Below are 26432 nucleotides of genomic sequence, written 5' to 3'. Positions count from 1 at the left end.
TATCATGCTGTCTGATGCTAGTTACGCCTGAGCCTCTCACACAGAAGTCATAGTTATGCCACTAGCCTAAAAGAAGGCTCAGGCCTGCTGTAGGCGACATGCTACAGCTGATCCACAACTTAAAACGGGGCCAAATCCACACTATTTAGATGTGGATTTCAGGGGAAATGCTACAAGCATTCTGATGCAGAATGTCCACAGCGATTTCACCACATGTGACGGTGGCCTGAGGGTGTGTTCACGCGTAACGGATTTGGTGTGTCAGAATCCAAACCATCGGTGTAGACCTGTAGCTGTGGATCCACATCATAATCTGCACCACACGGTGAGGATGCGCACCACAATCTGTAGTGCAAAATATGTTACGGATTACAGTGCAAATTCACAGACAAATCTGCTTTGTGTGAATGCACCCTAAATGCAGAGTTTGATGCGCAATTACCAGCAGAATTAATCTATTCTATTCCGCATCTCTCTGGGTTATGGGATAAGCTAAAGTTATGTCTCCAAAATAATCACATTTCTACACTTGTTCTCTACTCCACCAGATTGCACTTGAAGGGTTAAATATGTTTGCTGTGTCCATCTAGACATATGAACGGTTCTGCACTTTGAGCTTTAATCTTGCACTCTTCCTCCTCTTCTCCTGTAGGTGCGCAGTCCACTATTCTCTCCCATGTTTCGCTTGTCACTCCGGCGTTTGCTGTCCTTGTCACCCACCAGCGGAGGTTCTTACACAATGCAGAGTGTAAGGGGACTGCAGACTCCCAGGAAACTGGAAGGCAAAGTGGCTTTGGTGACGGCGTCCACAGATGGGTAATTTATCTGTTTGGCATGACACTTATTATTCAGTTTAAGGGTATTTTTACACAGGAACAGTCATTGCTAGTGAACGGAGACAGAGCGGGACGGGGATCGTTCCGCCTCCATTCACATTAAGCAAGCAGTTGTTCATAAGTGAACGACTGCCTGTTTACACGGAATGATACATTGTTCAGTGTTTTGCATTCAGAAGCTGAACGAGGTCTCGCTCGTCGTCCAGTTGGTGCACGCGTTTACACTGAGCGATAATCATTAAGATTATCACTGGATCGCAGTGATCCGAATGCTAAGTGTTCCATGTAAAAGCACCTTGAAATATCTAGTTGTTCCTTTGTCATTTACATTTAGAATAGGATCATCCACACAATGCCCCTAAAGAGTTAATGGAGGTGGCATTGAACATGCCCGCTGTGCTGCCCGCTGGCCTGGAGCAGGAGGAGCGCTGTGTCTCCTCACCTGAATGTCAGGCTGCCTCCAGATGGAAGTGTCATGTTCTTCTGGATATTGTCTCCTCCTACTTACTGATGCACTATGCACAATCTGTCAAGACGAATGGGGTAGAAAGTGACGAGTGCCCTAAGCACACTTCTGACTCGCCGGCTCGGGACGTTGTCTTCCCTGTTTAGGCTTTTTTTTTTTTGTTAACAACAAAGCTGAAAATCTTTACTTCGGTGACGATGCCTAGTAAAATATGGCCCCATATCGACCTAAAAAATGACATTCCAACAATGTTCCGGGCTTGAGGTTATGTGATTTCACACACAGACATGACAGTTTGATTTCACTGTGAATTTGCATTAAAAGCGCAGTATAAAAGGATGATGGATCACAGGAGACAGTTGGGGGAAAAAGTGACATAAATTGGGCCTTCTTGAGGTTTTCTTTCCGTGCATGAAAAATGCAGTGAATACGGATGCAATAGAAGCATAAAAAACACATACATACACCATAGACCAAAACTGCGTACGCCTGTGTGATGATGCATTGGTTATACATGGGTATCGATGACGCATCAAATCCAATGTAGGCAGGCTGTAGGCTGCAAGCAGATTTGCTAGCATTATTCCATTATACGGATTAGTCTGTAGCCCTTCTGGCCAGAAAGCTGGATATATACGACAAATAAAAGTTGGCCAATGATCTTCTATGTATGGGGAGCTATTTGGAGTAACAGAGGTTGGTCATGTTGAATCCCCCTTAGTTGCATGCTATGAGACTAATTTGGACTGTTTTGTATAAAGCTTTGTAATGTCAAACGCCTTTACAGAATCGGCTTGGCTATTGCACGACGACTTGCTCAGGATGGTGCTAAGGTTCTTGTCAGTAGCCGAAAGCAACAAAATGTGGACCAGACTGTTCAAGAACTGAAAATGGAAGGTCTGGATGTAGAAGGGACAGTCTGTCACGTGGGGAAGAATGAAGACCGAGTAAAACTAGTGAACACCGTAAGTGTGTAATGCATTCCTTCTGAAAGAACTCAGGTGGGGGCCGCCATTTTCCAAGCGATTTTATTTTTTATTTATTTTTTTTCGGCAGTGGAGATGATGAGATATGAGAAACTCTTCTGCTCATCCCTTTCTGGTATTTCTCTAAGTGCTATTAATTACATCATGTCTGTGCCCTCTCATCCTGTTCTGGAATTCATTTCAAGTGCAAATTAATCATACTGTGTTTGTTCCCTTGCATATGATCATGTGTATGTGTTTTATATAAATACGTCTGTAGATCTGTTCCATTAGGCCTGGGGAAGAACCCTGAGTAGGTTCAAAAGCTCACTAGAATATCATGTGTTTTTGTTAACCATTAAAAGGTATCTACAAGATGACTTGGTTTCTCTCACTGAGGACAATCACACTTTGCTCCACTGGCTAACACCGTGCTAAACTATTTTCATTGTGATCAATCTGACAGATTTTAACACTACGTTTGCGATGTCTATTAGACGGTATTATATAATCTGCCCCAGTGTTTTATATGTGGTCTGAAAAGTCATTTATATTCTCATCATGTGCATCTGTGCCCTTTTTAGTTTCAAAAGGATTTTATTGAGTTTTCATATTTTCTTGTGTTACAAAAAGATTGTTCCCCTCGCAGGGGGCATATATAGACATTGTTTATGCATCAAACAGTTAACACGTATAACAAACTTTAATGGTAAAATGCAAGTAATGTTTCACACAAAGTTTAGCGTTTTTGGTTGAGAGCCTGTTTTTTTTTTTTTTTTTTTTTTTTTTTAAATCATCTGGTTTTCCCCCCTCCTCTTGCTCTTATAGGTATGTAATTTTATTTTCTTAGCTATTGTCTGTTTTGTACTTAGTTTTATGTTTTAAAAGGTGTCCCATTTTTTCTTTATTAATGCATTTTATAGGAGTTTCTTCTCCATTTGGTATTTCATGCACTAAGTGGCCTATTCAGGCCCGGTATATCTAGGTATTCCGCCACCAGTTTCCATGTCTTGAGAAATATGTCCATGTTGTCTTCTTTCATGGCCGACAATTTTTCATAAAGCATCATTCTAGATACCCTAGTTTTAATTGTTTCCAACGAGAGGTTGGGTGATAGCCACTGTGAGGCTATGTGTATTTTGGCCGCCATACAAATCTGTTGTGACAGTTTATGCTGTTGGTTGTTGTACCCTATAGGTTTATCGGCCAGGAGACAGACAGATGGTGCGAGGGGAAAAGCCTGTTTTAGGACTCTTGATATTAGTTTAGTTACTTCTCTCCATAGTCTAGTGACCAAGGGGCAGGTCCACCAGGTGTGCGCTATTGTCCCCAGACTGTCGCAACTTCTGAAGCAGTTTGGAGAAGTTGATTGTTGTGGGGACTAGATGTGTTCTGTGTAGGATTTTTACTGCTGATTCTGCAAGGGTTACTTGGTGACTCCCTTTGGCAATGAATGTGCAGCAGTGGTGCCAGCGAGGTAGGGACATGGAGATACCTAGGTCTGATTCCCAGCGTTGCATAAATGGTAGTTTTATTTCTGCTAGTGGTTTATTCATATTGGAGTAAAGCGAGGAAATTTATGCCTGGTTGGAGTGGTGACCTTAGACATATTCTTTCAAGTGGCGTGAGGTTTGACCGTGGACTGGTCGTGCTTATTAAGGAGCGTATAAAGCTGTGTATTTGTTGCAGCTCAAGCCATAGGTCCTTTGGAACCGAGTATTTTTCAGCCAGTTGTTGTGGGGAGAGAATTTTATTGTGAGTTGTAAAGTGGTGAAGGAGTGTGATGTGTTTGGAACGCCACCATTTAAAATTTTCTTCCTGGAGGCTTAATGAGAATGCATGGTTGGGGATCACTGGTGTCAGCTGTGAAATAGGGGATATCAGGTTGTGGTTGAATCTGCTTTTTCTCCATATCAAGAATTGGTGATGTGTTAGTGGGGCTATCTGTTGTATATTTATGGGTTTCCATTTTCTGTCCCAGAAGATGGTTCTCAGGTCTAACGGTCTGATGAGAGAGGCCTCTATGTTTACCCATAAGCGTTTTTTTTGAACCTGCCAACATGGAAGGAATTTGTGTTATTTGAGCTGCCAGGTAATATTTTTTTTAGATTCGGTACCGATAGTCCTCCTATTCTTTTATGGTAGTGCATTACCTTCTGTTTGATTCTGGGTTTTTTGTTTCCCCAGATGAAATGGAATATGGCTTTTTGCATATCCTCTAGTTCTCTTGGGGGGATATTTATAGGTAGGCACCTGAAAGGATATAGGAGGCGCGGCAGTAAATGCATCTTAACCGAATTTATGCGGCCTATCCACGAGATGGTGGACTGGCTCCACTTCTTCAAGTCTGCTTTTAGGGAAGTAAATAAGGGGGGGATAATTCCATTTATATAATGCGTCTATATTTGAAGTTAATTTAACACCTAAGTAGGTAATGTAGTGTGGGCTTGCCTTGAATCCAAAATTTAGTTCTAGGAGTTTCTGGAGGTGTGTAAGGGTGTTGTGTAGTAGTGCTTCTGTTTTGTCCATGTTGACTACCAGTCCTGAGACTTCTGCAAAGGAGTCCAGTATTTTTATCAAGTTTGGAAGAGAGATGAGTGGTTTGGTTAGAGTGAGCAGAATATCATCCGCGAAGAGAGTGATTTTATATTCTTTATCTCCTGTTTTCACCCCTGATATGTTAGGGCTCATTCTAATCATCTGGGCTAGGGGTTCCATCGCCATTGCGAAAAGGGCTGGTGACAATAGGCAGCCCTGTCTAGTTCCTCTTTGTACTTCTATTTTGTTTAGTGTGGACGAAGGTAGTTTTAGTTCAGCAGTGGAAGTTAAGTAAAGAGTATGAAGTGCTGTAATAAAGTTCCCCTTTATCCCTGCTTTTCTCAATACTGCAAATAGGTAGTCCCACGAGAGGCTATCAAAGGCCTTCTCAATGTCCAGGGCCAGTGTTACTTGTGGGGATTTATGTGACTTTGAGATGTGTATTAAGTTAAGAACTTTTCTAATATTATCCGGTGCTTGTCAGGACGGTATAAAACCTACCTGGTCTTTATTAATTAGGGCGGGCAGGAAGAAGTTTAATCGTTAGACTATAAAATCTTAACCAGTATATTAGCCAAAGTTTAACAGAGATATGGGTCTGTAATTCTTAGTGGAGGTATGGTCCTTGTTGGGCTTGGGAATAACCGTTATGTGCGCTTTTAAAAATTCCTCGGGAATTGGCTCTCCTAGTATGATATTGTAGAAGCGTGTTAACGGGAGGGAGAGGGTGGAGATGCATTTTTTATAATATAGGGCCGTTAGTCCATCCGGGCCCGGCGTTTTCCCTGGTTTTAGAGTCTTGATAGTATCTTCTACTTCTTCTACCGTGATATGTTGATTGAGGTGTTCATTTTGGTGTTCTGATGTCTGTGGGAGCCGAATGTTTTCTAGGTATTTCTGGGGGGCGGAGGGGGATTTCTGGGGCTTGTATTTATATAATTTATTATAGAAGTCGGAGAATGTGTTGGCAATTTTATCAGGGTTGGAGGTGCATGTCCCACTTTCTGTTCTGATAGAGTGTACTATGTTAATTCTTTCCTTTGCTCTGAGGCGGGCTGCCAGTAGTTTATCTGGTTTATTAGCTAATTTAAAATAGGTTGCTTGTGTCCAGTGAAGTGCTTTTTCTGCCTGGGTTGTGTATAATAGGTTTATTTGTAGTTTTCTGTCTCTTATATTTTTAGTTAGGGCTATATTGGGGCGCTGTTGGTTAGCTATTTCAAGTAGTGCGAGTCGTCTTTTCAGGGCTTGTAGGGCCTGTGATTTTTTTTCTTTTTTCTTGATGGAGGCTATTTTGGATATTTGGCCTCGCATGAAGGCCTTGTGCGCGAGCCAGATCCAGACTGGTGTGGAGGTCTCATTGTCATTTATTGCTATGTATTCGTTTAATTTGTCTGTTATCTGGGCCAGCATTGTAGGGTCTTTTAACAGCGATTCATTAAGTCTCCATCTTCTGGGGATAGATTTGGGTGGTGAGCTTATGAGGTGTGTGAGGACTATATCATGGTCTGACCATGCGCATGGGATGTGCCTTGACTGGGCAAGTGCGGGGAGTAGGTGAGTTGAGATCAGTGCCCAATCGATTCGGGAATATGATTTATGCGAGGCTGAGTAGAAGGTGTATCGTCTATTCGTTCCATGGACTTCTCTCCAGCAGTCCGCCAATGCTAGTTCTCTTAGTGTGGCTGAGATTGATGCTCTTTGTGGAGGGCTAACTTTATCCATAGTTTGGGATGAGCGGTCCAGAGTGGGTGAAGTGATCATATTAAAGTCACCCATCCAATAGATGGACGCTTTGGGTAACGCTTTGAGTTGTCTTGATATCAGTGTAAATAGTTTGTAAGGGTTATTCACTGGTGCATAGGAGTTTACTATCACCATTTTTTGTTCCCGCATCAAGCCTTGTAATATGATAAATCTGCCTTCGGGATCTATTTCTGTTTTATCCACAACAAGGGGGAAGGAATTGTGAATGAGGATCGTGACTCCTTGGTGTTTTTTGGCGGCTACTGAGGAGTAATATCTTGAGTATTGTGGGTGCAAGTAATTAGGTGTGGAGGAGGAGGAGAAGTGTGTTTCCTGAAGGCATATGACATCAGGTTTTAATTTTAAGGTATTGGGCAAATGCCTTCTTTCTTTTTAGTGGGGAGTTAAATCCTCTGACATTATGTGAAATTATGATGGCCATTTTGAGTAGGGGAGAGGGTGCCAAGTAATTTTATGTTTTTGATATGGTCGTTGGAGGCTCGTTTGGTAATGAAGATTTCGTTCGTAGTGTGTGGAGATAGGTTTCCATATGTAGTGTAACATTGTGTATAAATGATATAACAATTACTATAGAAGTGAACCAATTTGGGTTCTAAGACCCAGAAATCCCAAACTGAGTGTGTCCCTCTACTTTTATAGAGGGGTGATACTCGGAGTCTGGTAGGGAGTAGGCATCAAGTCACTCCGCCCCGTCCCAGTGCAATAAAATCGCTAAATATTAACAGAAGTAACATAACTTAGCCTTAATGTCTAGTGAACCATTACAACTTTAACATTTCGGATGACTTTGCCAATAGTGTGTCTTGTGTCCGTCCGCATGTGACCCCAGCCACACCCTGAAATATGACACTATAGTGTCTCTAGGTCTAATATCATGTGGGTCGTTTTAGTGCGGACTATTTGGCACAGGGTCACACCCGGACAAACACTTGCGAATGCCGGTCGTCACTCGGCGTTTCGCCGCCATTAACAAATTCTCTTGTATTGTCGGGTATCAAACGTGTGAAGCTGTTGAAGTGGCCCTTAAAGGGCTTAGTTTGACAGTGTAAAGTCCATGGAGACCTAGAAGTTGGGTGAGTAGGCCGTGAGCCATCCCCGACCTCCCCTAAGGGAGCCCGGGGTGTCCCCAGCCCCCCCCCCAAACAGTGTTAAACTAATAAACGTGGGTGATATGCATCTGTCTGTCGTTCGGGGATCAGTTTTCTGTGGTGGTCGCTCTGCGGCGTGGATTCCCCACCGTCGTCCAGGATCGGGTTGGTCGTTGTGGCCTGGGGGACCTGGCCGTTTCATTCACGAAGGGGATGTGTTCTTCTTCCAGCATGCGTTTACCATCCTCCAACGATCTGACCGAGTATGATCTTTGGTTGATGCGGACCAGAAGGGCAAACGGAAAGTTCCAGCGATATCTAATATTTGCTTGCTGTAGAGCTAGGGTGACTGGTCTCAGGGTCCGCCGTTTAGCCAGGGGGGATGGTGCGATATCGGCGAAGATTTGAACGGATGAGGGGACCCCCGGCAGGGCGTCTAGATTGTGGGCCGCCAACAGTAGTTGATCTCTCATTTTGGAATAGTGCAGCTTTAAGATTGTGTCTCTTGGGAGATCGGTATTAGTTGGTCTCGAAAGGGCCCGATGTATTCTGTCTATACGGAAAGATTCATGTGCCACTTGGGGGAGGAGAGCGGCGAACAGATTTGTGGCCGCTTCTTTCAGGTTGATGACTGTTTCTGGTAGACCCTGGATACGGATGTTTGCTCTCCTGCTCCAGTTTTCGAGATCTTCGCATTTTAGTTCGAGAGTTTCCACTCTTTCTGCATAGTCTTCCCATCTTGTCCTCTCTTGGTCGAGTGCATCTATTACGTCGTCGGTTTTGTGTTCGAGGTCATTAGTGCATTGGCCAAGTTCGTTGATCTGTTTAGATATGTCTTGCATCGCTGTCTGAAGTTCTTCTCTGAACATTTTTTTTGAGTGAGGAGCTTGGAATCCGAAGCGGAGAGGTCAGCGATTTGCGGTGATGTGGGGGGTTCAATGTTCATGCCATTGTTGAGCGGCTCTTCGCTTTCTGAGTTGTGGGATGACCGCTCCATTTCTGCTAGCTGGGAGAATTGGTTGCTTGAGAACAGCTCTGGTAGTGTGCACTGGGAGGCTGTTGTTTGTCCCTTATTCTGTCTACTGATCCTCCTGGACATATTTAGGTTTTCGGTGTTGTAAGGTCGTTTAGTTCTGTGCTGGATACAACTTCTGTTCTCTTGGTTGGGACCGGAGCAGAGCGCAGCTCGCGGCTAGACCTTGGTCATTCCGCTGGCTGCGTATGAGCCTTGCCCTGTGTGGTGGGGGGTGACCGGTGAGGATGGCCCGGTTTGGCGCTGCTTGTGCTCTTAAGTTTAGGTAATTTTCTGGTGCCGCTTATAAGGAGGCTCTGTGGTTGCACTGTTGCTGTGGGTTTTCTTATTTGCAGGTTCTCCTGCGTTGTGGTACTGCGCTTCTGTGCAGGTTCTGGTCAGCAGCTTGGGTGCGTTCTTGCACCTCCTGCCCCTCTCACTATTTCAATTGTCTTCTACCCGTGAGCAGGGGGGGCTCAGGTGCTGTGGTGGATCTGTATATGCTGCTGCTGTGGGCTCTGGGTTTTTATTAAGTGCTCCACTGGCTTTCAGGCAGCCGAGGTCTCTTCAGGGTGAGGGGAGAGCGTGGTGTGAAGGCTCTGGGGTCTGCCTCAGAGGGGTCTTTGTGGGGTTGTGCTGTGGTGAACTCGCAGCCTCCCTCCTCTCAGCTGCTTTCCCTCTGTTCACTCTCTGTGGGTGCCCCACTGGATATCTCCTATTTGTGGGGTTGTGGTCCCCTCACCTCCTTTCTCCTGTCTCTCTGGGTGGTCTCCGGTCCTCTGCAGCTATGCTCCTGTCTCTGCCTGCCTTCTGCGCGGTTCAGATGCTCTCTTCCGCGGCCGGCCTTCATTTCCGGTCGGCCGCGTCTGTAACTTTAGGCCGCGGCTTCACCTGGCTGAGTAGGCGCCGAAATCGCGATTTCGGCCAGCGGGCCGCGGGTGGTCTCTTTTTGCAGCGGGGGCTCCGGTAGTGTCGCCGCTGCTATTTTCGGCTCTCAAAACCGGGTCAGTAACGCGCTATCGGCGTTTGTTGTTGCGCTCGGCCGGCAGCTCTCTCTGGCGTGTCTTTTCCCGCCGCTGGCTCATCTGTGCCCTTTTTGATACACACCTATGATCCTATTCGACTTGACGGCAGCTGCCTGGCACTGATTGCTACAGTTTATTTTGCCATCCAATTACTTTTTGTCTCCTGGCAACAAATAAAAGGCAATGTCTCATGAAGACAAGCCCTGTTCGTCTACCCCATTAGGGCCCATGGATGTCATGGGGAAGGGTTGTCTCCCACTTGAGACCCCCTCTGTGAGCCACAATGGAAAGCTGTTCTGTATGAAGCCTTGTTGTTCAGGTGGTATAAGCCATCTAGTACACTGATGGCCATTCATCTGAATGGACTCATTACTACATTTTCTCTGCAGTAAACGCCTGCCGGACCTCCGCCTGCCCTGGTAAATGAGTTTTGTCTCGAGCGCCCGGAGCATGGCCTGTGGTGATTAGCTGATCACTCCACCATCTTTTGAAGTTGGTTGTCTCTCATGAGACAACACCTTTAACCCATTAATAGAGTATTAATATATTTGCTATCAGATGTAACATCCAGCCCATGTTGATTACATAGTAAACTCTTTTCTTGCATCCATTTTCCAGGCTATACAGAAATTTGGGGGAGTTGATATCCTTGTTTCTAATGCTGCTGTTAACCCCTTTTTCGGGAACATATTGGACTCTACAGAGGAAGTGTGGGAAAAGGTAAGACTGGTTAAAAAAGCACTTCATGTATTACAATGCCATCACTGCTTGTAATGCCTCATCAGTATACATAATGTATTCCTCGCTGGTCAGTGTTATATACAGTCATTTTCTGGAGGTCAGTGTAAAGTCCTTGGAAATTGCCAGATACTTTTCCCATCCCGTGGAATGGAAAAATAATCTACTCCACAGACCAGTCTCAATAAATTGTCCAGTTCTTAGGGCCATTTACACGCAAAGAGAATCTTTCAAACGATTGACAGATTGACAGTTTTGGCAATTATTTTACATAAAGTGTTAATGGACACTAATGTCCATAAACGCTTTATTAGCTTCATTTGCGCGTAAAAGGGCCTCTGGGAGCTGTTTGCAGAGCACAGCTCTGCACACAGCTCCCCTTACTTGTATGGGCTGTCAACAGATTACAATGTAATCTCTGATTCCCATGCAGAACACAGCGTTACGGTACCTGTTATCTCTCTCTCCAGCTGAATGATGGTTTTTAGGCTCACGTTAAAATCATTGTTCAGTCCAGTCTCCTCTACAACCAGTGACGTACCTGTATATCATTGGACACTGAGGTGGGTATGGAGTGGGCCTAGGACCCAAGCCTGTGGTTGCGGGGGGAGGTGTAACAGCTGACACCTGTCCATAGTGCCTACAATCAAAGTTTGCTGTGATCACATTCATTTGCCCTATATGTGGCAGCTAGACTCCCCTTCCTATCCAGCGTAATAGCACGAATACAGCAGATAAAGCAATAATCTGATCGATCTTAAGAATGATGAGGGATGGTAAAGTAGGCATGAGGAGCCATAAGGGGTGGCACTTGCAAGCGCACGGGAAAGGTGGAAGGGGTAAATAGGATCCCCGACCTGTTTCCTCCCCCCATTCAGCCAAGGGGCTTGAGGAAGGAGGCAAGGCAGGCAGTCTGATAAGCAGGACAGGGCGGAAGCTTGAACTTTATGACTCTGTGTGGGGCAATGGGAGGAATGTGAAGGGGAGTGTTGGGGAGCTGGAGAAGGTAAAGGTAAAAAAAAGGTGGGTGGACCTAACCTAGGGGGATAACCTAGGTGACCCAGGCTGGGGGAGATCTGTCAATCCCAGGGAGCAGCTTGCCTTAAAAAGAATGCCTGGGAGGAGAGAGAAGGCGTATGGCCTACGGTGAGCATGACTGTCATTGGGCAGCAAGCGAGGCCCGACTAGCCTTGAGAGCTGGGTGGCAGGCAAGTCCTGGCTACTCCCAGGAGTTTAGTGCCATGATTGGCTTCAAGCTCCCTGTGTGTGATGGATACAAATAGTGTGGCACCTGCCACAGAAAAACTTTTCCAAAGGCATACTGTGTATGAGTCTTTCGTTTCCAGTAATGTTTGCCCAGTAGGGTCTCTGGGATAGAAGTCTAAGAGAGCCCATGTACGTAGCAGGTCCCTTCCCCTAACAGTAGTTGCACTGGTCTTTAGTGATATATCACTCACATAGTCACTCTGCTCACTATTCTTTTCTCAGATTCTGGACGTTAATATTAAAGCAACATTCCTGTTGGTGAAGCTTGTGGTGCCCAAAATGCAGGAAAGAGGGTGAGGATGTGGGAATATGAAGTGGGCTTTTCTTTACAAGTGTGATCTGTTTAGCACAATCTACATTTGTTGTACTGCAACTTAACATTACTGAAGTGAATAAGAAACTACAAACTATGTGTACAGTTCACAATCTATAGACGTGTATAACATATATTGCACTGTATATCTTCAGTTAGATATTTACAAAATCGGTATTAATCCCTGCATAGGCCTAACGATAGGGGGTATAGAAGTAACAATGTCAGCCGCCACTGGCGCCTGCCGCTGCCACGTAAGTCTAAATTGGGGTTATGAATGGCACAGAGTATTAAGGCAGCAGTACGCAACCTAAACTCTTGCTCACGACCCGAAGGTTGCGGGTTCAATCCGACTGACTCGGCCTTCCATCATTCCAAGGTCGGCATAATGAGTACCCAGTTTGCTGGGGGTAATAAATAAAAAAATTAACCTGGTTTAAAAGATCGGGCTTTCTAGCGTGTAGCTCCACTATTCAACTAGTAGCATTATGGATGACTTATATTTTTGTACTGCGTCAATAATTGCCTTCTACATCTCATCACTATTGCTCACCCGCAGGTCTGTTTCTGTTTTCACAGCGGCGGTAGTATTGTGATTGTCTCATCTATAGGAGCTTTTTCCCCTTTTCCAGTAAGTAAATATTTTAAATATTACTACTTATTCTCGCATTTTTTTTTTAATAGCAAAACGCCAGACATGATACATAAAATAATCCTTCCTTTAGTCTTCCCCTTCTCTTTGAATCCACTCCTGGCTTTGGGTTCAAAAAATACCACAAAAGCTGCATATGTGCCTCCAGCCTAAAGGTTAGAAGAAAGAAGCATAAATCGGTGCAAAAAGTTTCACTAGCTTTATTCCTCCATGCCAAAAATAATTAAAATGCTACACTTTGTCAACCTCAGAAAATATCACCTGTGTGAACTTTATATTCCGGCATATAAGGCGATGGGGCGTATAAGACGAACCCCCAACTGTCACCTTATACGCCTGGAATACAGTGGAGCAAAAAAAAAAAATCATTACTCACCTTCCCCGGCGTTCTGTGGCGCTGCTGCAGGCTGTCGCTCCCTCCTAGTCCCCAGCAGAGCATTGCTTTCTGGACACAGGGCTTAAAATCCCCGCCTCCAGAAAGCTAATACTGTGATTGGCTGACGGCATGTGTTAGCCAATCACAGCCATTCAATGACATCATTGAATGGCTGTGATTGGCTAAAACACACGTGCCTTCAGCCAATCACAGCCGTCATTGAATGGCTGTGATTGGCTGACAGCGTGTGTTAGCCAATCACAGTATTAGCTTTCTGGAGGCGGGGATTTCAAGCCCTGCGTCCAGAAAGCAATGCTCTGCCGGGGACCAGGAGGGAGCGACAGCCTGCACCAGCGCTGCAGAACGCTGGGGGAGGTGAGTAATGATTTTTTATTTTTATTTTTTTTGAGACACAAAAAAGAGAATATTACCGGCGTATAAGACGACCCCCGACTTCAGAGCAGATTTTTCGTGGTTCAAAAGTCGTCTTATATGCCGGTATATACGGTAGTAAACATAAGCGCTGCGGAATAAGTTGGTGCTATACAAATAAAGATTATATATAGCCATATGCCAATCACATTAAACCGAAAAACCGTCAATCCAAGACAGCCCACCGAACTAACAGTTGCAACAAATACAATATAATGACATTAAAATCATAATTTGGTAGCATGGTGATGTATAGGTAAAAGTTCCCGGGTCAGATGTGTTCCATTCATGTGCCTTCACCATATTAGAAGCTCCGGCGTCCATATATTCGTTCTGTGCATGAGCGCGCCTTGTAGTGGACATCGCAATACTCCATAAAATAGTCTCAGATTTCCAAACAGCGCATGCGCGGTAGTTACCGTAGACTCTGCGACAACTCAACTACTACATGTAAGCGTCGCTATGGGGGGTGTCTATGTATAATGTGTGTTTTGACGAATGAGGTTATGTATATGTATTGGGTAATATTACCTTTTATGTTCAGAAAAATTGTACCTAAAGGGATCATATACATCATATAACCCAAGATACCCAAAGGGGGATGTGCACTTTGACACCAAAAGAAATAATCAATCAAAATTGATATAGGCGTCAATGACAATAAACCAGATGCTTATAACTCAATTCTATGCAACAAATCTCTATTGAATTCATCTGGATCAATCCATAGATGGTTGACTAAAAATTAGCTGTATCGTAAATGTTACGGCTCGTAGATGAGGCAGAATGGACGGTAACTAGAGATAAGCAAGTATACTCGCTAAAGGCAATTGCTCGAGCGAGCATTGCCTTTAGCGAGTATCTCCCCGCTGGAGACTGCAGGTTCGGGTGTCGGCACGGGGGAGCGGTGAGTAGCGGCAGTGAGCGGGGGGGAGAGAGGGAGAGAGAGATCTCCCCTCCGTTCCGCCCCGCTCTCCCCTGCAGCTCCCTCGTTCGAGCAATTGCCTTTAGCGAGTATACTCGCTCATCTCTAACGGTAACACATCTGAGCCACGAGACCTAAAATACAAATACGGGTATAAGTGAGACAACATCATAAAAACAGTATTCAACACACAAAAATCCCAAAATACAGTATGACAAACCTCAAGGATATATTTTTAGAAATAGGGCATATAGTGATACTCTTGATTTAAACCTTTGGGGGCTAGTGTGTCCAGCCTAGAGGTTGTTCTTGCTCTTTTGCTAATTTTATTCCTTTATTTTCCTCTCAGGCTCTGGGCCCCTACTGTGTCAGTAAAACCGCATTGTTAGGCCTAACCAAAGTCCTTGCTCCAGAATTAACACCTCTGAACATCCGAGTGAACTGCCTTGCTCCAGGCCTCATCCGCACCAAGTTTAGTTCAGTTGTAAGTATGATTATGATATATGGGTTGCATACTTTGTAAGTTCAATTACGAGAATGGTTACTTTCGGCTAGGACTACATGGAGACATATGGTTAGCGGCTCGGACATCACAATTCCACCTATGACCTTGCTTCCCTTAGAGCAGTGGTGGCGAACCTACGGCACACATGCCAGAGCCGGCACGCAGAGCCCTCCCTGCTGGCACGCTTCACTGTCAGCCGCTCACCAGGATAGTGAACACCGGCAGGGGCCACAGCTCCCCTGACAGCATTAATTTAGCAGCGCTGCTATTTGCGCTGATCCCGGCGCACACTGACGTCAGTCTGCAGCCAGGATCCTCCTCCTCCCCCCCCCCCCCCCCCCCTCCCCTGACGTCTCCTACTTGGTTCCGCGAGAGCAAGGGCAGGAGGTGTCCGGCAGCACACTGACATCAGTGCGCACCTATGATAACACCGCCCCCTGACGTGTTGGCACTTCGCAGTGAATAACTGGATTTTGGATTGCAGTTTGGGCACTCAGTCTCTAAAAGGTTCGCCATCACTGCCTTAGAGAAACATTTGAGGTTGTACTAATCCCAAGATTTTACGGTGATTCATGAACAACCAATTTTGCTTGGGTAGTCCAAAGATTAGGCTGTACTCATATATGATGTTTTGCTTCGGTTCTTTGGAAAACTTTGTTGCATTTTGTTTTCCTGTTTGTGAAGTGTTTTTTGGCTAATCTTTATTTTTTTCCAGTGTAAGATATTGGTGATATTATTCAATGAGAAGATGTTTATTCCAATTCCTCTTTTTTCTACTACCTCAGCCGGATGATGTGACCATCACAATTTTCTATGATTATATTGAAAAAGCATACCTGAGTTTTTAACAAGTTTTCTAAAATACACCCGGTCTCCTCACTCATTTGCTGCTCTTTGCAGTCTGTTTCATGTCAGTAAGTTCTGATTTTCAGTTGGTCTTCCCCATTTCTCTGTTCTGCTCTTTGCCATCCGCTTTCAGGAAGGGGGTGTGTAGCAAGCCTAGCATTCTGCCAGTAGTTCCTTGTCCTGATTTCCTTGCCCTTCCCATGCTGTGTAGCACTTCTGGCCAATTGGTTAGTAAACCCATTATAGTGTGTGTATGTGTGTGTGTACACAACCTGTAAAAGCATCAGAGGCAGCGATTGTGGAGATCATTATTGTTGTCTGCAGATCTGTAGCCTCGGAGTGCATGGGAGCTGCCGGTGAAAATGGAGCCTCCCCTGTTGCTATGGAAACATTCTTGTGTCCATGTTCCTATAGAAGTTCTATTCCTTAAGACCTAGAGTGAATGGCAGAGAGGCTGGAAGGGAGACTCCACCAGTGGTTCTACAGTTCATAACCATATCCTCTAAAGTGAACTAACCAAAAGACTGGTCAAACACATGGGTCTACATGGGGTCAGTGAATCCCTGAATGTGCAGTATACATGCTTGTTTGGCCAGTTCATGTGAGCCTACAAAATTATAGGGAAGTCGATGGTTATATGCATGGCCAGCATATGAGCTGCTGTGTTAGAGCTTCAGCATGATGACTCTTTTCTCTTTTTCAATTACTGCAGATGTGGGAGAATGAATCCGTCTTGGACCAAGCAAAACTCAATCTAGGCATTAGCAGGTAAGGATTAAAGTACGGAGGTAACAGTCTGATATGTGGTGCTACTTACAATACATGTAGGACTATTACAGATTAACATTTCTGAAAATGAATGGCGTCATTACAATTGGGCTGATGAATTCAGCTCTTAATACAACTGCCCTGGCATTTGTCTGGAATGGCAATTTGAATACTCAACCTAACTCTGTATAAGCCATATAAGGTCATGCGAGGAAGAATGCATGGCTCAAGAACCCCTCCCCCCTCTAGTGATTGGTGGGGCCCCCCGTGGTCAAGCACTTATCACCCATTAGTAAGAGTGTCCACCATAGTGGTGGCAATAGTAATAGTGGTCCCCACTCCACCATACTGACCCTAGTAGTAATAGTGACACCCCCACCCATAGTGGCCCCAGTAGTAATAGTGGAACCAAACCAACATACTGGACCCAGTGGTAATAGTGACTCCCCCTGCCATAGTGGCCCCAGTTGTAATAGTGACTCTCCCCCGCAGAAGGGGCCCCAGTAGTAGTAGTAGTGACTCCACCCCCCCCCCCTTCCTCTGGGCCATAGTGGCCCCAATAGTACTAGTGGCCCCTCCCCCACCATAATGGCCCACTAGTAATAGTGTCCTCCCTCAAAGTGGCCCCGGTGGTAATGGCGACCTGCCCCAAATAGTGGCCCCGGTGGTAATGGCGACCTGCCCCAAATAGTGGCCCCGGTGGTAATGGCGACCTGCCCCAAATAGTGGCCCCGGTGGTAATGGTGACCCCTGCTGAGTAACTGCTGACCTCACCCCTTTGTGTCTGCTCTGCGTGCAGGACAGCGCACACTGACAATGGGTGAGGGAAGAAGAGGTCAGAGGTCACAGACTCTGCAAAAAAGCAAAAGTAGCAAATACACAATAGTCACATCTTAAATGCCCCATCGCTGCCACACTAATGTTTCGTCACTTCAATAATCCCTTTAAGCTAAATGACAGTCACTAACATGTCTTGTATGTACAGTGTATGTTTAGAAGTGATACACTCCTGCTTTTTTTGTCCTTCAGAATTGGAGAACCTGAAGAATGTGCCGGAGCCGTGTCTTTCCTCTGCTCTCCTGACGCTTCATATATCACCGGGGAAACTCTAGTGGTTGCAGGAGGGGCACAATCTCATCTATGAACGTCATATGTAGATCAAGCTGAATACTGCCACAAAGAAAAATGATGAATATATTTGCAGACTGGTATATTTCTGTTTAGGAAATGTGATTGTACCATACTGTAGTAGGTGAAAGGAGGATACAACATGCTTAGCGGGGAGGTCATGAAATAAAGTAATAAGATGACAGTAGTGTTCCTGTCGCACCACTCACGTGTCCTTATTGTCCTTTGGGTGTTTACAGGGAATGTGCAAAACAATTCAGGAAATCAAAACTGCACCAACTTCTGTAAAGTATTTCACATTTTTTGTATAATTAGAGTATGGTGAAAGATCTGCTTATCTTTGAAGATTCATTGTCGAATACTTAATTAGGGAGTACTGAGTAAAGTCTCATTTACACACAAAGACAATCTTTCAAACAGTGGTCCCTGCTATTTCTCTCCAGCTGAATGATGATTTTTAGGTGAGCATAAAATCCATCATTCAGTCGAAGAGTGAAAGATGAAAGCGTTTACACGCTACCATTATCACTCAAAAGCCATTGTTTGAACGAATTTTGAGCGATAATCGTTGCGTGTAAATGTGGCTTTAATTTAATGTAGTTTCTTATAGAGCAGCTACAAAGGCCATTTGTCACTTTAGAAGATTTAGCACTTTTGTGCATTGTACAGAGTTCATTAATTACAATGAAAAACGTGTAATGCTCATTTCCACCTGTAGGGGTGCTGCAGGAGACCTGGTTTCTCCACATCTTACAGCTGATACTTCGAGTCCTAGAGACAGGTCACCTTAGATCAGCTTATCGTTGGGGGATTCTTCTAATAAAAAGGGATAGGCCAAGGTGGATGACCCCTGTAAAGTGTGTTTGCTTATTACTAACAATCACATTTGTTAGTATATTCATCAGAACATATACTTCATATGTAAACCTTACTGAATTCTAAGGTGTAAAGTTTATATATATTTAAGCCCAATCTTGGAGCCTGTACATATTAACGAAAAAAACAACTTCCAGTTTGCATTCCATATAGGCAGGTGACTGAGTCCTGTGTGCAAATGTGTCTCAAGCACTTTACCCAAAAGGGCCAAATCATTTCTGCAGTTAAAAGGCTATTCCTATTCCAACAAGTTATCCCCCATCCATGGGATAGGGAATAACTAGCAGATCAATAGGGATCCGACCACTGGAACCCCCACTGCTCACGAGCATAGGTGCCCTGCAAGTCTCTGAATGAAGGATGCGCAGGTTGGGCAGGTAAACTGCACTCCATTCATTTCAATGTGAGCACTTGGGAATCTTCAGTGCTCACATTGAAACGAATGGAGTGCAGTGCACCTGCCCAACCTGTGCTTCATTAGGAAACGGACTGGGCTCCCATTCTCATGATAAGTGGGAATCCCAGCATTGCGGACCCTCATCGTTCAGCTAGTTATACCCTATCCAGTAGATTGGGGGATAACTTGTTGGAACCAGTATAGCCCTTTAAGTGCTGTGTACATACATCTGAACTGTGCTACATTGCATGTGGGAGTGAAAAGTACCAATAATGGGGGATAAGTTATAGAGGGTCTTTCACCTCTCCTGACATGTCTGTTTTAGTAAATACTTGTATTCCCCATAAAATAACAATTCTGAAGCATCTTTTCTTAGAACTTTGTGTTATGCTTTTCCTCTTAGACATTTATGACTAAATTGACAACTGGGTGTTCCCATTTCCTTTGACAAAAAGGGTTGTGTCCCTACATTGTGGGATACTGTCAGCACTGACTGTCCAATGAGAGGGTGCTGGGACACCCCCAACTGGTAACAGCCAGCTGACAATTTTACTCATTCATTTCCAGAAGGAATAACCGAGGAACGGCATAATGCAGAGTTCAAGGAAAAATGCTCTAGAATTGTATGATTGGGAATGTACGTTTCTGGTAAAACAGGAGAGGTGACAGGTCCTCTTTAAAAACTGATGAGAGGTCAGGAGCGGTGGGACAAGGGGGCAGGTTGTGAGCTGGGACTTGTAGATGAGGAGAGTCATTGCTGTTACAGGAGCAGCACACATACATTGTCGGTCCAGAAGTATTTGGACGGTGACAACATGTTCATAATTTGGCCTCTGTATACCACCACAATGGATTTAATATAAAGCCACCAATATGTGCGGTGTGGACTTTCAACTGTAATTCAAGGGGTTTAGCACAAATATTTTATTAACCTTTTTAGAGCTGCAGCCATTTTTACAAGGCCCCTCCATATTCCCAGGCACAAATGTAATTGAATAAACGAACCTAATTCTAGGTAAAAACTCTTTGTAGTACTGAGGTGTGCAAATAACTGATGGAGCAATCCTCCCCAGCACCTCCTACTAGAATGGTAGCTACCCTTTGAGTCAGTATCCAACTTTTAACAGACCTTTAAGTATGTTGCAAGGCCTGTTAAAAGGTTGGGTATTGACTCATAGTGTTGCTAACCTTTCAACAGGTGATGTTATGAAGGATTATCACTCGTTTACATTGCTTTTTCCCAGGGAGCATTGCTTGGTCTCTATAAAGGCCCATTAAGACACAACGATTATCGCTCAAGTCATCTTTTGAGCGCTAATCGTTGTCTTAATGTGCCTATCTTTCAGTTTTTGCTTAACTGTTTTTCAGTTCTGCTTGAAAACCATGGTTCAGCAGCACAACTGATAAGCAGGACCGCATGCTGTGTCTGCTGTCCATGGTGCTGAATTCTCCACGGGGAGCTAGAGATTGCATTGCTTTCTCTTAGCAGCCCATGGCTGAACAGTGGAGCTAATTACAGAGCTCAGACCTCCTGCTGAGTTCTAGAACCACTCCCAGAAGCTTATTTGCATACTGATAATAATAATAATCTTTGTATAGCGCCAACTTATTCCGCAGCGCTTTCAGGCATGGATAAATGCAAAACAATACAATTGCAACAATTACAATGAGGTACATTGGTACAAATGAAGCTGATAGGGTACTAATAGCAAGTAGAACATGCTTTAATCCTGTATGGCAAAAAGCAAAAAAAACCCTAAAAAACTGAGGCAAAATGCTAATTTTTAGCATTTTGCCTAAAAAAAATATAAGAATTTTGGTATTGTTATCATATTGGCCTGCAGAAAAAATGTAGCATCATTGAGGCTCTACTACCCTGTTTTACTGCCTCTTGCTTAGATACACAAAGTGATATGGAGAGAATAGAGGCTCTAGTTACCCTGTTGTACTGCCTCTAGCTTGGATACAAGATGTGTACAGACGGACATGTAAGCTCTAGTACTGTCAGGTTGTGTGCCTGGGATATGTTGTACTACTTGGATTTCCAGCAGCACACCTCCTCAGCTGTGGGGTAATTGAGCTGGCTAGGTGTGGTATTCTCCAGCCAGCCAATCCCCCTGTTCTGTTGCACAGAAATACCAGCTTCTCTAGTTATGCCTTCTGTGTTAGGCCTCTTTCACTCGAGCGAAGTGAAATCATCACAGCAATAGTGCATCGGTGGTCTGTGCAATATCGCTGCGTTTTCTTGTGGTGATATCGCAATTTTGTCACTACAAAGTCTCCCCGCTTTGTAACACCACATGCGAGGATTTTTGGTGGGGATTGAAATATAAGCCCTACTCTGAAAATAAGGCCTAGCTGCATAAAAAAAAAATACATCCCCTTTCAGGTGCTGTCAGCTCCCTGTGTGTCTCCTCTGAAGCTCCAGCAGACTTGCTTGAAGTCTTCGGTCATTGTTTCCTGGATTGGAGGTTCAAATTTCTTACCTCCCAGGAAGCGCTTGATGAACCAATCACAGCTATTCAATGCAATATGCAATGGCTGTAATTAGTTCATCGAGCACTGGCTCTGATTGGCTGAGCCGTGGCACTTGAGAACCAATCACAGCCAGCGCTTCCTGGAAGTTGAGATTATGAACCCCTGACTAGGAAGCGCTGAGAGAAAACCACAAACAAGTTCCGGGGACCTGCAGAGAAGACGTGCAGCGTAGCAAACAGCATCTGTTAGGTAATGTTTTTTTTTTTTTTTTAAATGCACCTAGGGTCTATTTCAGGGCTTTTACAGTAGGATTTCCTACTGTAAAAGCTGAAACGCACGATGCAATCTAAAGGAATGCTCCAAAGGGAAACATGGGCTACAGAACATTGCAAATTGCAGTAGTATTTAGCAATCCGCAGTTTTTTTTCTTTGCAATGTTGCAGGCTGCAAAACATCGCTAATGTGAAGGTACCAATTGGAAAGCAAGGGCTTCACACAGATGTGATTTGTAGCACTGACGCATCGCGCGAAAAATCACACGATTTTGTAGCGCATGTGAAAATGGTCTTAATCCTTCTTTGTGCTTGGTGTTATGCATGTCTAGTCTGTAGTGTATCTCTCACCTTCCCTGAGGACAGTCTGCACACCTGTAGTCCTTGCCGGCATCTTATGCAGACCCCCTCCTTCTTCCCTTTGAGAAGGGCGGCCTCCAGACGTCTGTCTTATGTGTCAGGTGGGTGATGCCTGACACTTCCCTGTATGTCAGTACGGTGTCTAACTCTTTCCCCTTTGTGTGAGTACACTTGCGCTAACAATGGTTTATCTGTATGCATGTGAGCTCTGAGTGGGGTTTCTATGTTGGATTTCTCTGTAACCCTGGGGCTTTGCATTTATGCATGATGTGTAGTGCGTGTCTGTGTAGGTGGCCAAATGTGTGAAAAGTGTTGTGTTTATTGGGTTTGTGCAGGTGTCAGGCAAAGTGTGTTAACAGTCCTGTTCTGTGTTGCATGCAATCCCTATTGTGTTGGGGTGTACAGCGACGTGTTCAGTGTCTGTGTAGGTTTCCAGACATTAGGTGTGAACTGCCCTGTTCTGTGAGTTGGTGTGAGCTGCATCCTGTCCTGCTGTGGATCGTTTGCCATCTACGGATAGGTAGGTCTATAGGTTCCAGCGCAGGACGTCCTTATCGGGACGATCACCCTGCTTGCAGGCAGATTTTACATCGTGGTTGTCTGCTTAGTGTAGGGATATGTTATGTCTGCGTGAGAGTTCAGTACGCAGTCCTACCTTTGGTGTTCAGTGTGCATTGTATGTGCTTCTGGTGTATGTGTGAACACCGCCCTGCATCCATGTTGAGGCGTGGTGCCTTGGTGTGCCTGGCAGACATGACATAATGACCAGCCTGAACATTTTCTGCAGACCGCTGTGGTATATACTCTCTTTGCAGGCTACTGTGACTGAGGCCATTTGTGTAAGGTGCAGTGGTCTTGTTCAGAGGTGCACAATAGTTTATTCCCTCCTGTATGTTGTTCATGCGTTGCTGTAAGGCCCGCAGGATATGTCCTGTGACACGTCTGTGGTTTGGAGGAGCTGATAAAAAATTTTTTTATGCCTTAAAGGTCCAGAGGCCCTTTTTTTTTAAAGGGGGGGGTACTGTCAGGTTGTGTAGCTGGGATATGTTGTTCTACTTGGATTTCCAGTAGCACAGCTTCACAGGTGGTGGTTAATTGAGCTGGTTGGGTATGGTATTCGCCAGCTACTCCCTCTGGTCTGCTGCACATATATACTAGCGTCTCTTGCCAGAAAATGCTGGTCATTTTATCTTGTTTATGCATTCTGTGTTAATCCCACTTTGTGTTATGCACCAGGTGGCTGGACGTGTGTGAACAGGGTTGTGTTCATTGGATCTGTGCAGATGCCAGACAAGGTGAATGAACAGTCCTGTTCTATTTTGCGTGCAAGTCCCTGGGGTGTTGGTGTGAACAGCAACATGTTCAGTGTCTGTGTAGGTTTCCAGACATAAGGTGGGAACAGTCCTGTTCTGTGAGTTGGTGTGAGCTCCGTCCTGCCCTGCTATGAATCGTTTGCCATCCACGGATAAGTAGGTCTTTAGGTTCCAGCGTTGGGTCGTCCTTATCGGGGCAATCGCCCTGCTTGTGGGCAGGTTTCATGTGGTGGTTGTCCCGTTTAAAGTAGGGATATGTTATGTCTGCCCCTGAGACCAATTCACAATCCTAACTTGTTGGTAAGTGCATTTTGTGTGTGTTTATGGCATTTGTGTGAATGCCGCCTTACGTCTGTGCTGAGGCGTGGTGCCCTGGCGTTGCCCGGACATAACAAGTACCCTGTTGTACCGCCTCTAGCTTGGGTACAAGTTGTGATACGGGTGGGCATGGAGGCTCTAGTACCCTGTTGTACCACCTCTAGCTTGGATACAAGATGTGATATGGGTTGGCATGGAGGCTCTAGTACTCTGTTGTACCGCCTCTAGCTTAGATACAAGGTGTGATGCGGGCGGGCATGCAGGCTCTACTACCCTGTTGTACAAACTCTAGCTTGGATACAAGATGTGATACGGGCGGGCTTGGAGGCTCTAGTCCCATGTTGTACCACCTCTAGCTTGGATACAAGATGTGATACGGGCGGGCATGGAGGCATACAGGATTTGTATGGTATCCTGAAGCACACCAGTTCACACTTGCTGCAACTGAGCCTCTAGATCAGTGGTTTCCAAACTTTTTCAGCAATGAAGCCCTTTTTTGAAGCAAGTTTCCCGTGGAGCCCCAACGCTGGACAGGGGGTGTGGTCAAGGGAGGGGTTAGGGAGAATCGCTTATCACAACATTTGATTTTTACCTTCGTTGTTAGAAAATAAAATTAACATTCTGCAGAATTAAATTCCACACCACATGTCAGTAGCCACACGTTTGGTGCAGATTTTTTCCACATCGTGTGGATGAGATTTTCAAAATCTCATGTACTTTGCTTCTACAACTACTGTTAATTTCGCAGCAAATGTAGTAAGTGACCCCCTATATTGGTGGTCCCGGTAGTAACGGGTGACCCCTATTGCTGACCCCCAGTAGTAATGGGTGGCCCCTATTGCTTACCCCCGGTGGTAATGGGTGACCCCTCTTGCTATCTATCATTGATCAGCATTGATATACCATCGTAGGTCCTGTTCCTCTCTAGAGCCTGTCCGAACACTGCTATATCAGTGAGTAGAGCGGGGACCTAGACCCTCGGTCGGAGCCCCCAAGAACCTCTTGCGGAGCCCCAAGGGCGCTACGGAGCACAGTTTGGGAAACGCTGCTCTAGATCATAGATCAAACTCATAGGCTGTGGAAGTTGGTGTCCCAGACGTGTCCTATTAGCAATAAACGTGGTGACTGGGTGACCGCGCAGTCCACACAAGTGTGACAATGTTGTGGATACATTCCTGTGACCCCCTTGTGTGTGGCTGAGCATTATCCTGCTGTGGAAATGCCTCTTGGAAGCCGCCATGAGAGGAACACATGTGGCTGCAGGATGTCCTGAACATATCGCTGACCAGTCATTGTCCCTCGTACCACTACTAGGGGTCACCGACTGATGATGCAATGCTCCCCCCCCCCCCCCCCATCAGACCATCACACCAGCAGAGGGCAGTATGCTGCTACACAGCAAAGACAGGATTGAGGCGCTCACCACCCAGTTTTCAAACATGAACACGCCCATCAGCACCCAAACCAAACCTAGATACATTGCTGAAGACAACCCGGCTTCGCTCCGTAACAGTATAGTTTGTTCGTTCATGACACCACTGCAAATGGAGGCGACTGTGGGTGTCAAAAGCAGTACATGTAATAGGGGCAGTGAGACCAAATGTCCTCCAGCCAAGTGCCTGGAAATGGTTCTGACAGCCACAGTGGTGTAATGATGGTGCCACTTGTCTCTCGATGGCGGACAACACAACAGTCGGAGCTGCTTATGTTTGTTGGATAGTCAGACAATCCTCTCTCCTGTTGGTCTGTCCAGGGTGTCCTGAGCCCGGTCACCTTGTGTACCCTCATGCATCCACTGGTCCCAGCATCCACTGGTCCCAACACCTCCTAACAGTTTGATCAGAATGGCCCAGGTGGGGGGCAATGAATCTTAATGACCACTCACCCTCTCATATTCCAATAATGCGCCCCTCTCAAACTCTATTAAGGTCATGTTCACACGGCTGAGAATATTGTGCGAGATTTGTGCTTTACAAGATGCACAAATCTCACATGAATATGAATCTTATTCTTTTGAATGAAGCTATATCCATGCTGCAGAGATGGAACTGTAGGTCGAGTTTTGCAGCAAAACAAAAACTTCTTCTAGGTGCTTGATTTTTCTTTCTTTCTTTTACAAACTGTGTATGTATTATAGGGTGTGTCGTGTCAGTGAAAATCATTAATGTTTATACATTGGCTTGCACATTTGGAGCCTAATGTATTGGGATATGGAGAATTCATTTCTGGTATTATTTTGTAAAGTATTGAGGTTTACCTACCGGGAAATGGTAATTAAAATGACGTGATAATTTTCATATTAATCATATTACGCTTGCCTTTTATTGACAGTATAGAGACGTTTAGTATCAATGAATACAATTTATTTAATAATTAAACTGCAAGATGGAAGCAAAATAAAACCTACTTTAGTCACGGCTAGTGATAAAACACCAGTAAGTTTCAATAACTTGAACATAAGAACAAACAGGGGATAAAACATGGTGCATACGAATAATGACTGAACTGCAAAGAAGTCTATCCGCATTTTGTTTTAGTGCACCAAAGCAAAACTCCAGGCAGGCAGTGATATACCGGAAGTTATTAGTTATTATTTAAGCTTGGAATGCTTTTAGAAAGTCTTTCTTTGTTTTCAAAGAAAGCTTCACTCTCCAATTATGCAACAGTGTTGGTCTAAAGCCATCTCTCTTGGCCCAACCACACACTGATTCAGCTGCCCTCTGTAACCCATTGGACTGCTCTCTCACAACTTTGAGTGTGCAGTGAATATGGGGG

At 44.9% G+C, this 26432-nt stretch overlaps 1 protein-coding gene across 4 annotated transcripts in view; it reads left to right on the top strand.

The window, feature by feature from the left end:
- The window catches only part of LOC136628243 (dehydrogenase/reductase SDR family member 4-like), a 28142-nt gene extending 10295 nt beyond the window's left edge, over positions 1 to 17847 (top strand). For all 4 annotated transcript variants that reach the window (XM_066603988.1, XM_066603987.1, XM_066603986.1 and 1 more), the window contains 8 exons: positions 653 to 816; positions 2090 to 2267; positions 10313 to 10414; positions 11921 to 11991; positions 12591 to 12642; positions 14746 to 14880; positions 16460 to 16515; positions 17545 to 17847. In XM_066603988.1, the coding sequence (XP_066460085.1) occupies positions 677 to 816; positions 2090 to 2267; positions 10313 to 10414; positions 11921 to 11991; positions 12591 to 12642; positions 14746 to 14880; positions 16460 to 16515; positions 17545 to 17659 (849 nt within the window). In that variant the 5' untranslated portion in view covers positions 653 to 676 and the 3' untranslated portion in view covers positions 17660 to 17847. The remainder of the gene's footprint in view (positions 1 to 652; positions 817 to 2089; positions 2268 to 10312; positions 10415 to 11920; positions 11992 to 12590; positions 12643 to 14745; positions 14881 to 16459; positions 16516 to 17544) is intronic.
- The last annotated feature ends 8585 nt before the right edge of the window (positions 17848 to 26432 follow it).

This window comes from Eleutherodactylus coqui, chromosome 5 (genome assembly GCF_035609145.1).
Source record: "Eleutherodactylus coqui strain aEleCoq1 chromosome 5, aEleCoq1.hap1, whole genome shotgun sequence".
Classification (NCBI taxonomy): domain Eukaryota; kingdom Metazoa; phylum Chordata; class Amphibia; order Anura; family Eleutherodactylidae; genus Eleutherodactylus; species Eleutherodactylus coqui.
The sequence above is the reverse complement of the archived record's forward strand: the minus strand, read 5'-3'. Positions and strand labels throughout refer to the sequence as shown.